Source organism: Strix aluco, chromosome 10 (genome assembly GCF_031877795.1).
Source record: "Strix aluco isolate bStrAlu1 chromosome 10, bStrAlu1.hap1, whole genome shotgun sequence".
NCBI lineage: Eukaryota > Metazoa > Chordata > Aves > Strigiformes > Strigidae > Strix > Strix aluco.
This window is the reverse complement of record NC_133940.1, coordinates 27,353,873-27,368,506: the sequence shown is the minus strand read 5'-3', so window position 1 is coordinate 27,368,506 and position 14,634 is coordinate 27,353,873. Positions and strand designations below refer to the sequence as shown.

The following is a 14,634-nucleotide window of genomic DNA, read 5'->3' as shown; positions in this document are numbered from 1 at the left end:
TGGTTGAATTGCTACAGGAAAGTCACTCTTTTTTTAATATAGCCAAGTGAATCAAGAATCCTCAATCCCTCTAGATCTTCAAAAAAAAAAAAAAGGCTTTTAATACTTCTTGAGCTAGAGACCCCAGATGGATAACTGCAGAAGTGCTACTTTTCAAAATCACAAAGTCACTGAGCGCAGAGGCAAGCGAGCAGCCTGTGCCGCGGCCAGCGCCGCCCTCTGCCGATGGCCACCACTCGCTGCCGATGGCCACCGCCCGCCGGGCACCCCGTGGGTGCCAAGCCAGGGGCCACGGCGATGGGTGACACCACTTCGTGGCACAAGGATTCCTTGGGAAGAGAAGAGTCCTTGGCTCTGGCCCTGGCTTGCTCCGTGTGAGCTGCGAAAGTCCACTGAATAAGAAAATAATGACTGTGGAGAAGCTCCTGCTTTTGGGGAAGCCCAAACCAGACCGTGATCAGCTTCAGTGCGACTTTCTAAAGCCCCCCTCGATGCGCTGGGTGCAGGGACCTGCAGCGTTGGGGTAAAAATATCCAGATGAGAGCAAAGGAACCTTTCCCAGAAAGCTGGGGAAGGCAGAGGAAAGTAATTGATGAAGGGTCTCGCTTCATCAGCCTCATTAGCTCCGTGGCCCTGGCAGACGGGGCTCTGCGGGCAGGCACCTGCCCAGGGAGTCTGCGCTGCTTCAGGTGGGTGCTGCCGGGGTGTCAAGCCCCCCCGAGCCCCCCACCTCCGGCAGCTGCTGGGGCAACAGCAGCCTCACAGCAAACAGCGACTGTGCTTTCCAGAACACCCCGAAACCAACAGCACCTTTACATATATATATGTATATATTAAAAAAAACACAAAAAGAGAAAGAAAAAGGGCCAGGTCCGGCTGGGACCCAGGGGCAGGAGGAGCAGCACGGAAAGCGCTGCCGGCCGGGGAGGGCCCCGGTCCCCGCTCCCCCCGCGCGGGCGCAGGCTGCTGCTCCCGGCAGTTGCACTTTTGCTTTGCACGTCGAGAGGAGTGGGGAACCCGCTGCCAGCACCCACAGATCGGGGCCCACGGGGGTCACACTGGAGCAGCCCGCCAAGACGGCAAAGGTAGGACTGATACGCTTTTGTCTCTGGTTATCTTTGGTTCAGGCTAACGGGTTTAAATTGTACTTTTTTTGGGGTGGGGGGGTATTGCAACATAGACTTGGTGCTTCTTCATACTCGCACTAGAAGCGCCGAGAGGGGATGGGGACACCCCACTGAGAGACAGGAGGGTGCAGCGTTAACCACCGACCCCCATGAATCTCCAAGAGTAAATGAGTAGAAGCGAGGAGATGCGGGCTAAGCCCGGCTATGGGTGAGGAGCCAATATCTCCATTTATCAGAAGAACGAGCTCCTCTAAGTGCTCATGAGATGCTCCGTGTGTCCGAGGGAGAGGAGGGGTAGGGCTTAAGCCCAAAATAGCCAGCCATGAAATTTCAAAGTGTATTTTCTATTACTGTTGTGTGATTATCAAGAAGCTGCCTTTAAGAATAACACCAATTCTGGTGATTCTTAACCTTTGCAAAACTCCCAGCTGCTTGTGAAGGGACTTGTCTGTCAGTGGACTTTCTGAGGCCATACAGCCCCATCCCCACAAGCACAGCAATTTACTCATTTCTCTGGGTTTCACCGGGGTTCCTCTCACTGTATTTGCCCAATGGATTTTCTTAAACGGCCTGTTCCTCACAAGAGGCAGGACGCTGACTTTCCACTGGCAATTTTTCCGCTTAACTGCAAGAACCGGGGGAGGGAAGAGGCAGGGTTATCCAGCTGCGTGTCCCTGGGGGGCATGTGCTGACAGTTTGGGTGGAAAACTCACAGTTCTGGTGCTCATTACCCTGCACATTACTAGGGAGATCAGGGTGTGCCACAAAGGGAGAAGAGGGGAGGGGGGTTAGGCTGACACACAAGGCTGCTGTTCCAGGTTTATTTTCCCTTTTTAACCAGGATAAATATTAACAAGGGAGGACAAGAGCTTTTGCAAAGGATTAAAAGACAAAAGCAGCATATTTCACATGACTTTAAACTGGAACATTTATTTTTTCCTGCAGATTTCTGGAATTTACCCAGCCAAAATCCCCCTGGTGTCCCCAGCTGCCTGCCCGCCTGACTCCTGCCCACCAGCACGCAGCCACCCCCTAGCCCCTCTTCCCAGGGAGCTCCCCCAGGGCTCCAGCCCCACAGCCCCTTCCCAAAGTTTCAGTGCTCCCTCAAGGAGATGCTGGCAGCTCTGCCACCCCGGTGGAAAGGCAGGGAGCACAGGCAGGGCAGAGGGCAGGCATGCCACGGGAACACTCAGTTACCTTAATCATGAGCCAATCATAGAATCAGAGTGGTTTGGGTTGGAAGGGACCTTAAAGCCCACCCAGTCCCAGCCCCTGCCCCGGGCAGGGACACCTTCCACTAGCCCAGGTTGCCCAAAGCCCCGTCCAACCTGGCCTTGAACCCTTCCAGGGAGGGGGCAGCCACAGCTTCTCTGGGCAACCTGTGCCAGGGCCTCACCCTCCTCACAGGGAACAATTTCTTCCTTAGATCTCATCTAAGTCTCCCCTCTGTCAGTTTAAAATCGTTACCCCTTGTCCTATCCCTACCCCCCCGATCAAGAGTCCCTCCCCCCTTTCCTATGGCCCCTTTAAGCCCTGGGAGGCTGCTCTAAGGTCTCCCCGGAGCCTTCTCTTCTCCAGCTGAACCCCCCAACTCTCTCAGCCTGTCCTCACAGGGGAGGTGCTCCAGCCCCTTGAGCATCCTCATGGTTTCCTCTGGACCATTCAAGAAATGAGAAATTAATGAAAGAACAAATAGAAAAAAATCACTTTTTATTCCACTGTGCCAATGCCCCGCAGTCCTAACCTGTAAAATCTTGGCTGTTTCACTGCTTTTTCCCCTGTAACAAACGTTCACCACCTTCAGTGATTCACATTTCAGGTAACCACAGAAATCAGATGGGATGCACAGGCAGTTGCTGTGGTACCCTGCAACTGAATTAAAATGAAAAAGCCGCTCTAAGAATATCTAATAAAAACACTGTGGCCTCTATGACGCTACCAAAGAGGAAATAAAAGAGAGAAATCTTCATTTAGCACAGCAAGAGGCAACTTTGTCCCTATGGAAGATGATACAAACTCCAAATATCTACCACAAAACTGCTTCAAGGGAGAAAAGCTTTTACTCTCCCCTGACATTTTTTAAGAGAACTCAAAAGCAATCCTGTGCAGTGATCAGTTTATATTTCTATCATCTTTATTTTCAGTTAATACCTATTAATTATTACTACTAGCAGTTATCTCCCCAAAATAGGGCAGCAGCACTTCAGGTGACACAAAAACCAGGCAGCAACTGGGAGGAGCCCAGCACAGGACACAGCTGCCCTGCTCCGGTCCCTGGGCCAGCTCCCACATCTCCAGCGACTGCCCAGGGAGCAACAGACCCACCACCACACCACCTCTGCTTGCACAGCTTCAGCAGGAAACTATATTTCTATTTGAAGTTACCCCCATGTGTGTTTTTATTTTAGGCCATGGAGGAGAAGGAGGACGAATAGAAGAGAGGTTGCAGCCAGCCACACACCCCAGGCCTCCCCCCCAGAAGGGTAAGTCAGCAGGTGACACCAGGGTGCCACAGGCAGCACTAGCGGCTGCTCTGCCCACATCACCCCTGCCACAGGCTTCACATGTTTCTATAGCACCATAATAAATACAGCATGACATGCATAAATACCAGCCCCACACCAAACACAGGGTGCCTGCACACCCACTGCTCACCTGGCCAGCAGCCATCCTTGCAAGAGTGGTGCTCGGCAGCAGGATGCGGCCAGGCTGATCACATACCCTGGCTCTGGGAGGGAGCAGGAGGTGCTGGGCTCCAGGAGGGGACCAGGCATGATGCTGCAGCAGAGGCAACACCTACAGATGCTGCTTAACCATGGGCTGCTTTCCCCCAAGTGGGTTTAAGGGCCTCTCCTCCACCGAGCTGGGTTTTAAGGGCTTTGCTTCCTGGGGTAAAACCCACAGGATTTGCCAATGAGCATTGACCCAGGCAGTTATAACCACCCTCAGGTGAGGAGCCTGATTACACATGCAGGGTGTGATGGGCTCTGGTGTAGGCATGGGGCAGAGTCCCGTTGCATCCCAGACCCACAGGTGTTGTGGCTGCTCCTACAGCCCCTCCACTTCTTCATACGGAACGTATGAATCTACGGCTGCCCCTCAGCAGATAGAAAATCCTTTACACAGTGTAACTGTCCAGCTTTAACAAGCGTTAACAAGTCCTAGGTGCAAAGCCTGACTACAAAACGTACCTGGTGTTTCTGACTCATTAAGTACAAACAAGAAGTCTTCATCCAGTCCCTAGCGCCGCTGACTGTGGGGTCTCCTTGGCAAAAAAGAGGGGGGAAAAACCGTTCAGGGGAAGAAGGAAGCTGTGCCTGGGGACAGTCTCACACCTACCGCCGCAGCCAGCCCCCTGCGCCGAGGGGAAGCGAGCACAGATAATGCGAAACAAAATTTCCTCTTTCTGGAGCTTTTTTTAGCATCCTGCTGGTTTTTACATAGCGCATTTGGCTGAACTTTGCAATGTTACTGCCTGGGATTTCCAAAGTGTGGTTTTTCACATTGCTGTGTTTTTACCCCGCCTCTGAGGGCGGCTGCTCTCGCAGGGACGTTTTTGGGTGCTCTGGGTGAGCACCCTCGCTGCTCCTCGGCTTTAGTTGGGCTTTCTGGGACCCCTTGTTCTGTGGGTTTGCAGCCCCAGGGAGAGGCAGAAGGTGCTGCAAGCCCATCCCTGCCCTGGCGCCGGGCTGCAGGGAGCAGAAGATGGTGCTGCAGGAAAGTTGCTGTGCGCTGGGGCTGGGGAAATGCTCGTGGGAATGTGTGCGTGCACTGGGCTGAGAACAGACTGATGGGCTGGGACTGCACCTTGTCCTTCCCTTTGTGCATCTCATGGCCCAGCGATGGAGGCAGGGCGGGTTCCCCCACCCAGGAACGCAGCCAGAGGAAAAGGAGTGTGATTCAGCCTCCCTGACTGGGTGATAGAGGTCCCTGGGAAAGAGATGACAGGAAAGATAAGCTTGCTTTTTTTTAAAAAAAAAAAAATTTAAAAAATCACTGGAAGAAAAAGCTGGGTGATGCAGGTTTAGGGCTTTATCTTGTAAACGCCCCTGTAGATGCATCCCCTGCCCGAGCACTCGTGCATCGGCCGCAGCAGGATACACGTATGGGCAGCGAGCGATGGCACCACACAGCCACCCTTTGCTGGAGCTTCAGAGCAAACTTCAGGCAAGAAGTTGAGACATTCTAGGTGAAAAAAAAGTGGAAATCAACCCAAGGCAAAGCCGTGCAGGTCCTCACGAACCACCCTTGCTCTGCTGGGCAGGCTGCCCACATCCCAGGGGATGGAGCTGGTACCTCGGGAGCCAAGAGGAACAGAGGAGCTCTCCGGGAGTGAGAGGATGCTCCTGGTCACTGGTGCCCTGATCCTGCTGTTTGGGTGCAGCCCACGGACCTCCAATGGGGTTGTTTTGCTCAGACACCCTGGCAGGAGCAGGATGGGAAGCCTGGACATGTCATGCTGTGACAGTAAAGACAGGCACGTCTTCACAGGGCCTCGGCATCGCCATGGACAGCCAACATGAAAGAGAGCATCCCTCCCATCCTCTGTAAGCACCACTAAGCAGCTTCAGAGGCTTTCCCAGCGCAGCCTGCTCTGCCTGTACCCAGACTCAGCATTTTTTCAAGCCCAGCAAGGCAATTTCTGACCACTCGAGGAGGATGTACTGGTTTGGGCCAACTGGTTTGGCTCAATCCCAGTACAGAGGAGAAGGGAGGAACCTGCCCGAAGCAGGCACCAAAGGGGTTACCCAGCTGCCGAGGGTGAGCTCTGCAGCCCCAGCGAACCCCAGAGCATGACAGATACCACCAAAACCAGCCACATCCACTGCCCCCTCCCAGTTACTTGTGCCAGTCAAGCTCCAGCAAATGGACACCAAAGCCTTCGGCCCAAGTTACCCACCAGCGACCGATAAAATCTGATGAGTAGGTGAGCACCAATTAGTGTCCCTGCATGAAGAAGACATTACTCACATTTCTAGAATTAGTCGTGCAGGTTTGTGCATTGAAAGTTGAGTGGAGAACTAATAAAAGAATTGGAAAGTCTTGAACAGACGGCTAATTTACAGCTTATTAATCGTCGCTTCTGAAGATTAATGGGATTATTTCATGAGCCCTTTTGCTCTACTGGTTATGTTAGATGCTGGCTCCCTGGAAGAAAGAAGACATCTCAGTCTCATTGGACTCTTTACTCAATGGTATGCAAGAGAAACTATACAAATAGACACAGAAAAGCTGCGCCCCCCGCCCCCCTACCATTTCCCTGTATAGATTTTCTGTTTCCACCCAAAGCTACTTCAAAGTTTTGGTACAATCACGCTGGCAAGTGTTGAACATCAGCTCCATTAATAAATGTTCACATTTTGATGCCTATACCTCAAAGCACAGGAAAAAACCATCAAGGATTGCAGCGGGATATAATTTTGCCTTTATAAATGTGCCTTTGGCATCTTGGTTGCTACCTAAAAACTTTTCCCACTTAGACCTGTAGGTTAATTCTTCATGCTGAAGCAAAAGGGAAACCTGAGAGAGTTTGGACAGAGCGCTGAATTTCCTCTATATTAATCAGATCTGGGTTGTATTTTTTTCAGTCTGACAGGTTCTGATAATATCAGCTGCTTACCATGCAAACAATTTTAAAATAAAGTCACCTCGGTAATGATATCTGGTATTTCCAACAGCCACAGCAGTCACATGCGCAAGGTGGGCAAAGGAAAGGCTTAAAAAAAGCAGCTGTGAGAAAGTAAAATTTAATATAATGCTGGTAGTTCTGCAGCAAAAAGGGTTTAATAAGTGGGCCACTTGTCCTTGCTTGCATGTTTTATATTCTATTTATGGAAGATCAATGAAAAAGTTGACCCTGGTTCGGTGAAAGCCACTGATGTGGGACTGGCACTCTGTGCTGCAGCAGCAGCAGCTGCACCGGTGGAAAATGTTCATTTTTTGGGTGAGTGGCTCATTTACATAAGGAGCAGATTTTGTTCTGTCCTCTGCTCGGCCGTGTGCGGGTGGGAAGTTTCTGAAGGGCTTTCCCAGGAAGACCAGGGGAGCATTAAACTCCCGAGGGCTGCATGAGGTGAGAGTATCCCTCTGCCCGCGGCAGGGCAGTGAGGGCACGGCGCTTGCCGGAGCATCTCTGGGCTTGGGCACGGGGAGACCAACGCAACCGTGGCAAAGGGAGATTCGGATGGAAAAGCTGGAGCTGGGAAAGGCTCAGCTGCAGAAACCTGGCACCAAGGCCTGTGATCGGGGGCGGCTGCTGCTTGGCGGTACAGCATGGGAGGCTGGTTTGCAGCAGCAATTAAGCACATGTTCTATTTATTCCTCAGTGGTTTTGAACTTCCCCTCACTGGGTGAGACATGGTGCTTGTCAGGCAGAAGATCTGACCCCCACAGATGCCACTAGCAGTAGGATTCTGCTAGAAAGACACTCCTACCGCTCTTGCAGCTTCCCCGTCCCTCTGGTTTGCCAGGCCCGCGTCTCCCCGCAGCGTTATAACCCACCTTTCTGTCTTTCAGCTGCAGGGCCATGCTGGTTGTCAAACTCCCATGTTGACAGAAGCGGCTGAAATGCCACCCAAAAGGTGACACAGAGGTGATGAACCATCGACTGCTTCGGCACACGACGATGCATTTCGCGGTGTGGATCCCCGCCCCGTCAATCCTGTGAGCCACTCGAGGAAGGTCTGGTAACTTCTGACAACGAGCACGAGCAAAGCACGCGAGCAGGACTTTAATTAACTCACTCACCCCATAATGAAGCTCCTCCCCAGAGCAGACACAATAATCTGGTAACCGAAGCCTCACACACGGATGCCAGGGGTGAACATTTTTATTTAAGCACCGACGTCCTGAGGACAACCTGGCTGCAGGATGCGAGTGAGAGAGATGTTATCATGCCGGCGCTGAGCGCGGATCTGGAGCACAACCATGACGAACAGCTCGACCTGCACCGACACAGACCTCAAGACCTACTATGCGATTACATATACGTTCATCCTCATCCCTGGACTAATAGGAAACATATTAGCTTTGTGGGTCTTTTATGGGTACATGAAAGAGACTAAAAGGGCCGTAATATTTATGATCAATTTAGCCATTGCTGACTTAGCGCAGGTTTTGTCCTTGCCCCTGAGGATTTTCTACTACTTGACCGGGACGTGGGAATTTGGAGGAGGTCTCTGCATGCTTTGCTTCTACCTGAAGTACGTCAATATGTACGCAAGCATCTACTTCTTGGTTTGCATCAGCGTGAGACGATACTTGTTTCTGATGCACCCGTTCAAATTCAGTGACTGCAAACGCATCTGTGATGTGTATATCAGCATTGCTGGCTGGGTCGTGGTCTGCGTTGGCTGTTTGCCTTTCCCGCTTCTCAGACTTCACCAGGATGCTAAAAACACGTGTTTTGTGGATCTCCCCGTAAAGGAAGTTGACCTTCCCATCTCCATTGCAATGATGACCATAGGTGAATTGGTGGGGTTCGTAACACCCCTACTCATCATCCTGTACTGCTCGTGGAAGACTATCTTATCACTAAAAGAAAAAAACTCTGCATCACATGACCTCGGAGAGAAAAAAAAGGCTTTAAAGATGATTCTCACCTGTGCTCTGGTATTTCTGATTTGCTTTGCACCGTACCATATCAGCTTTCCACTAGATTTCTTTGTCAAAACCAAAAAGATTAAAAACGGGTGCGTCCAGAAGGTGATCTCGGTGTTTCACGTTGTAGCTCTGTGCCTTGCCAGCCTGAACTCCTGCGTGGATCCAGTCATCTACTACTTTACTACAGATGAGTTCAGGAGACGCCTTTCCAGGCAGGACTTGCAGGACAGCATTCAGCTCCACCACCTCAGTTACGTGAGGAAGCACTCCAGAGATACACTCAGGGAGCACACCATGGACTACTAGCGCTGGCCTTCCCCAAGGACTTCAAATGTTCACCGTATTTTGGGGTTTGGCCCGTTATTTTTTTTTTTTCCCCCCAGGACACCAAGAGCAACAACTCAGCCAAGCTTCTGCTGATTTCAGTGAGGATTGGAGAAAAACAAACAAAAAACCCCTCAAAACCCAAACCTGACCAAAAATATGGTGATTTAACACTTTGGTTGCAATTTTTCTCTGAATATAAATAACACTGTGTAATTCCCACAGGCCCTGTTTCTAAAATGGGCAGCCAGGAGCAGTAGCTTTGGCAGTAGGAGGATGTGGACCCGTGGCGAGATGCTGTGCCCCATTGTCACCAGTGGGCCACTACCTGGCCATGTCCTGATCATACACCCTGACTTCAGCAAGAGGCAGCAAAGACTCTGGGGTCTTGCTACACAGAAAGAATTCAATCCTAAAAATTAGTTGGTGACACAGTATTAGATATTTCTGAAGCAAAAGACAATCCAGCAGTGAGTAATTTCTATGGGGAGTGCTAAGAGCCTGCCTCAAGCCATGTTGCCCACAGGGCGAGGAGCATAAGGTGGCCCCAAAGGACTTGCCATTTAAATAATGAGCCAAGACTCCATTTTGGGGTGTAGCAAATGACATACCCCCAAATCCCAAGTCATGGAAGTGTCCAGACACTATTTTTCTGCCATCAGTTCCCATTTCTATCTTGAAAGCCGTAAGGCTGGAAGCCACGTCGCTGCCTTGGATAAGCTTTAACCATGGGACTGTGCTTTGAGGGTATTTATTCAGGCTAGAGTCTATCAAGACTTTCAGGTCCTCTTTCCACCAAAGATGGGGCAAATTATTTCCCTTTCACTGATAACTGACCCAGAGCCATCACACCTACTCTTCATTAACAGCAGCACAATTAAAACACAGTCAGAGGAACCAAACCTTCCTGAAGTTCACTGCAATGGGAACTCACTAAAGGTGCCACCCAACAAGCTATGTGAGATTTTTAAGAGAGGCTCAAATGTGGATGTATTTTTAATAATTTCTTTAAAAATCAAACAACAGAAGCGTTGGGTGTGACTGGTATTTCATTTGCACGTTCTTGTAAAATTTATTTTTCTGTGAACATTTGAAATGTTACATTTTGAAATGTAAACATACTGTGATGGTATTAGGTTTTATTTAATGTAAATGTTGTTTTATAGATTTAATTTATGAAAAAATACATGTTTTGTAGAAAAATGATGTGAATCCCAGAGAGTGTTGGAACACAGAAAGACTTTTTTTCTTTTTAAAAACCCGTCTGTATAATAAAACAAAACTCCACCACTTCATCCCTGCAGCAGTCTGAGCCAGTGTGTCTATACCTGAGTGTGTCGGCTGAGTAAGCACTGCTAATTCATGGAAACCACAAAGCACATTGTAATTTGTCCACAGCAATGAAAACATATTTTATTTTTTTTTATATCCTGTTGTGTATGATAAAAAAATCCCTTCAAAAATTTTTTATATGTAATTCTTGGCCCACTCTCCCCTCTGTAACTGCCTGCGTCACCAGTACATGCTTACAGGGACCAACAAGGGCAGCACCTGGATTGCCAACACCTCTCGAGCATCTGTAGAACATTTTAGATGCCTTTTCAAAATTGTTTTAACCTCCTTCCTGCACTGGGGAGAAAAGCAAAGGGACAAAACACACTGCTGCAAACTGCAGCAGCTCATCTGTCTGTCCGTCCCCCCCCGCCCCCGAGAGGTTTGACAAGGCGTGGTGGATTCCTAAAGTTGAAGGCCAGCACCGGCACAAGCCCATCACCGTCCTTTCTGGCCACTGTCCCCCATCCCTGCGTGCGTGGGAGGGGAGCAGGATGGCCCTTTTAGCTTCCGAGGGGAAAAGATGTTACACAAAGTGGTGTCAGAAGTTCAGAAATTGTTCAGTGAGAAAAACCTCAGTAAGCCTAATTTTTCGCACCAAAAAAATACTGTGGGTGCAACAGAGTCGTTTCCCCTGCTGCCACAGCAATATGGTTTATTCATATTAGTATTAACGGTCTGTGTTTACAGGAAGTCGGATGTAATAGTCGCAGTAGCTCACATGAGCTGAATTCAGAAGAGAACTGCCTGCCCTTGCCCTGCTGCGGCACCTCTGCTCCCGGTGGGATTTGCTTGGGCCACGCTCTCCATTGCAGAGGGCTCACAAGCCCTTGGCTGATGTTACCACGGACATCTGGAGAACCAAGATATTACTTAAGTTAACAGAAGGTGGATTTCCATGCCCTGTTGATGGCTCGGAATCCACGATACCAGCCCATGCTTGAGCCCCTGAGCAGTCACACATCAGCAGAGAGATGTTCTGCTGCATTTCTGCCACCCAAGAAAGCCTCAGGTGGGGATGGCACGAAGACAAGTAATGCCCATCCACTGCAGCAGCAGGGAGCAGTTGCTCTTTGATCACTTTTCTGCCCAGCTTCAAGCTCTGTGCTAGGCAGGATCTGCTTCTTCACCTGGACTTTGCTCAGCTCTGACTGCAGTTCTCCATTAGCCTGTTCAAAGCCAGCAGAAGCTGATATTCCCACAGAAATCTTTTCCCCAAAAAGCCTTTTGAGTAATAAATCGTCTGCAGCGTAATAAATTCCCTGTAGGACTGGGAATCTGAATGACAATGTAACTGAGAGCAAAAAAAAAAAACCAAACCCAACATCCCCTTTATTCTACATGCAGTATTTCCTCTGGTTGCTCAAGCAGCATCTCTCCCCTGCGAGGGTTGTTCTTGCCGAGGAGCAAAGCACCGAGGGCTCTGCCAACAGCCTCGCCAGGCTGGCTTTGTGCCGAAGTCACAAGTGGCTTTTTGACACAAACAGAGTCAGGTTTAATTGTGCTAGGTCAAAGGAAAAGGTAGCGTGGCCACAGCACAGATCCAGGGGAGGTCTTGAGGGATGCCTGGGGACCTTAAACTGTTCAGAAGCAGCACCAAGTGTTTTTTGGGGAAGTCTTATTTATCTACGAAACAAGGTGAACGGGGATGAGAGAGTTCCGGGTGGAAGCGGAGCTCTCGGCGTGTTTCCGAAGGCCCCAGCCCCCCGTTTCCATCGCCTCCCACACAGCCGCACGCCTCCAAACCCACACGCTGCGGAAAGTGCAACAGCTGCAGGCGATTTCATCACACCTCGGCGCCGCTTCTACCAGCTTCCTTTGTGTCGTTGTCATCAAGAGAAGAGACATGACAGGGGGTTTTGTTGTTTGTTTGTTTTTTGGTTGTTTTTTTTTTTTTTTTGCACGTCAAGACTTAAAACTGTACTTGCAAGCGAAGGCTGCTACGGAAGTGGGAGAGCACGTGCCTGCCCCTCTTCTCATTGTCCTCTTTACACCTTCACAAGACGGTGGTGTTGAGCCAGATCAGGGACCACTGAAGGGGTTCGCTCGCTGCCGATGGTAGGCTTAGGGAGAGGGCTGAAACGCTGAGCTGTGGGCAGCAATCCTGCCCGGGCCCAGCCGTCCTCAGCCGCTGGCTGTGGGGCTTCCTGCAGCTGCACTGAAAGCATCGTTCCTCAGAGCCATGAAAAGCTCTTCTGGACCAACATAGACCTGAACCCACTAATCCCTTAAAGTCCAGTGGCAACAAATTCCCTATTTTAGTTACACGTACATTGCTCAGAAACGTATCGCTATTGCTTTGAGCCGGCCACCTGACAACATCTCTCGGTGTCCCTTCCTCTTGCACCACGAGGCAGCAGTTGGTTCCCTTTTCACCACCTCTGCAGGGCTCGTGCCTCAGCAGAGGCGAGGTCTCACCCGCGCTCCGGACCCCCGGCCACCTCCTGCCCCTGTGGCTGCCGCCCGGCCGTGCGAGCAGGGCCACATGCCGATGGCCACGGCACCGGTCCTCCAGCATTTCCAGTGTCCTCTTCATCTCCTCTGCCATCACCAGCTACTGCCCATGAGCTAGCCAGGTAACTCAAAAGATCTTTCTGTGCAAAAAGCTCCTCTTACCTAAGCAGAGTTTTCCTTCCCTCTTACACTTCTTGTCTTTTCTCAGCTCTAGATTTTATTTGCTATTTTGTCATCTGGCTGCTCAACGTCCTGAGAAGACTCCCCATTTCTCTGTAGTTGGTGTTAGATTTTCGCTGCTCCGGTTAAGGCTGCATCAGCAGCAAACTTTGACACTTCTTCCTTCACTGTTTACTTCCCTTTTCACTTTTCTGTTAGAGGCTAAAAATTAGTATCATCCCCAGTGTCACCAAAACAGCTCGTTGGCCATAAAAGCACACAGAGCATCAAGAACAGCACGGCTGGACACCACAGCTCAGGCCTCAGTAACAAAAAATAAACTACAGCAAGCAACCCAGATATAAGCCAATACCATCCAGTACAAAAACAACAATAAAAAGATAAAATCTTGTCAGAGACGGTTTAATCTGACAAAAAGAGGAGAAAACCTGAAGCTGTCTAGACAGTGCCTGGCTCACGCTGCCAGGTAAGTCAGGCCAGATGAGCTCCAACATTTGAGCTCTGTATAGATGTGATCTATATGATACACATTAGTGGCCAAAAGATCTGATTTTGAAAAAAGATCCAGTTACTTAAAGCCATCAAGAACAAAATAATAGTAACAAAAAACCAGAACACATCTGCAACAGCTTTTGGTACCACCACTCGCTGCTGTAACGAGCTTGTTGGGACCAGCAACTACCATCAGATTAACTCATTTCACTCACCCTTCTCTCTAACGCGGTGATTTGCACTTCAGAATTTATCTGCACGGGCAACACTGCTGAAATAAATATGAATTTCTCAAAATTAAAAGAAAAATATGCCACAAAGGAGAATATTTGGGAAACTCAGGTGAAAACATGACGTTCCAGTTGAAACAAGCAGTCAGAGGTACAGGGATCTTTTTGCTTGTCATCAGTTCTTTCCTCTAGTGTTTTTTAATATTTTCTGCTCTGTTAAAGACTCATCCATAGTCTCTCAATACAGATGAGTTACCCCCAAACCTTCTTCTTTGTCTCACACCTTTTACATCATTTCTTATCTCCCCAGAGTGAACTCCATGCAAAGACTCCTGCTGATGCCAGCAGGCTCATTAATTTCCATGAAAACACTGACCTTCCCAGGAGAAACCAGGGATGGACACCATCATATTTTTTGGATTCAGGATTGTTATCAACCTTCTCTTCCTCAGAAAGCAACCTGGAGCCAACAGGAGGAGATGCCTGATCCAGGGTCAGGCGCATCCATCTGATACACTAAGGGCTGGATTTAATGTAGGATGGGGGTTTCTAACAATTCAGCATCACCTGAATCTCGCTGCAAGGAGTGTACCCTGGTCCTAAAAGATGGGGAAGGGATAAGGCTGTCACTGCCCCTTCCTGTAAGTATAGTCCTTGCCTAAAAAGGGAGGGAAATGGTTAAAATTCCTCCATTATTTAAGAGGGGATTTGAATCCCTGTTTCCCCTGTTAGGGAAGAGCCAAAGGTCAAAGCAGTGGGAGAAAAAAGAAAAGATCACAGCCCAGTAGGCTGCTCCCGGGTACAGAGAACAGACACAAGCATGACTTTTGGTGGTTAGTGCCATCTCCTCAGAGGGGAAGACCTGGGTGCTTGTTCCTGCTTCCAGCTCTATT

General features: G+C 49.6%; 1 protein-coding gene across 1 annotated transcript; it reads left to right on the top strand.

Annotated features, from left to right (window-relative positions):
• The first annotated feature begins 997 nt into the window (after positions 1–997).
• Positions 998–10,348, top strand: GPR174 (G protein-coupled receptor 174). Its single transcript, XM_074834829.1, has 3 exons — positions 998–1,085; positions 3,536–3,610; positions 7,644–10,348. Exon 3 carries the CDS (start codon positions 8,055–8,057, stop codon positions 9,033–9,035), a length of 981 nt encoding a protein of 326 aa, XP_074690930.1. The 5' UTR covers positions 998–1,085; positions 3,536–3,610; positions 7,644–8,054; the 3' UTR covers positions 9,036–10,348.
• The last annotated feature ends 4,286 nt before the right edge of the window (positions 10,349–14,634 follow it).

Bases quoted from the DNA above. Each gene is read 5' to 3' on its own strand.
- GPR174 (XM_074834829.1), top strand. From the start codon at position 8,055: ATGACGAACAGCTCGACCTGCACCGACACAGACCTCAAGACCTACTAT.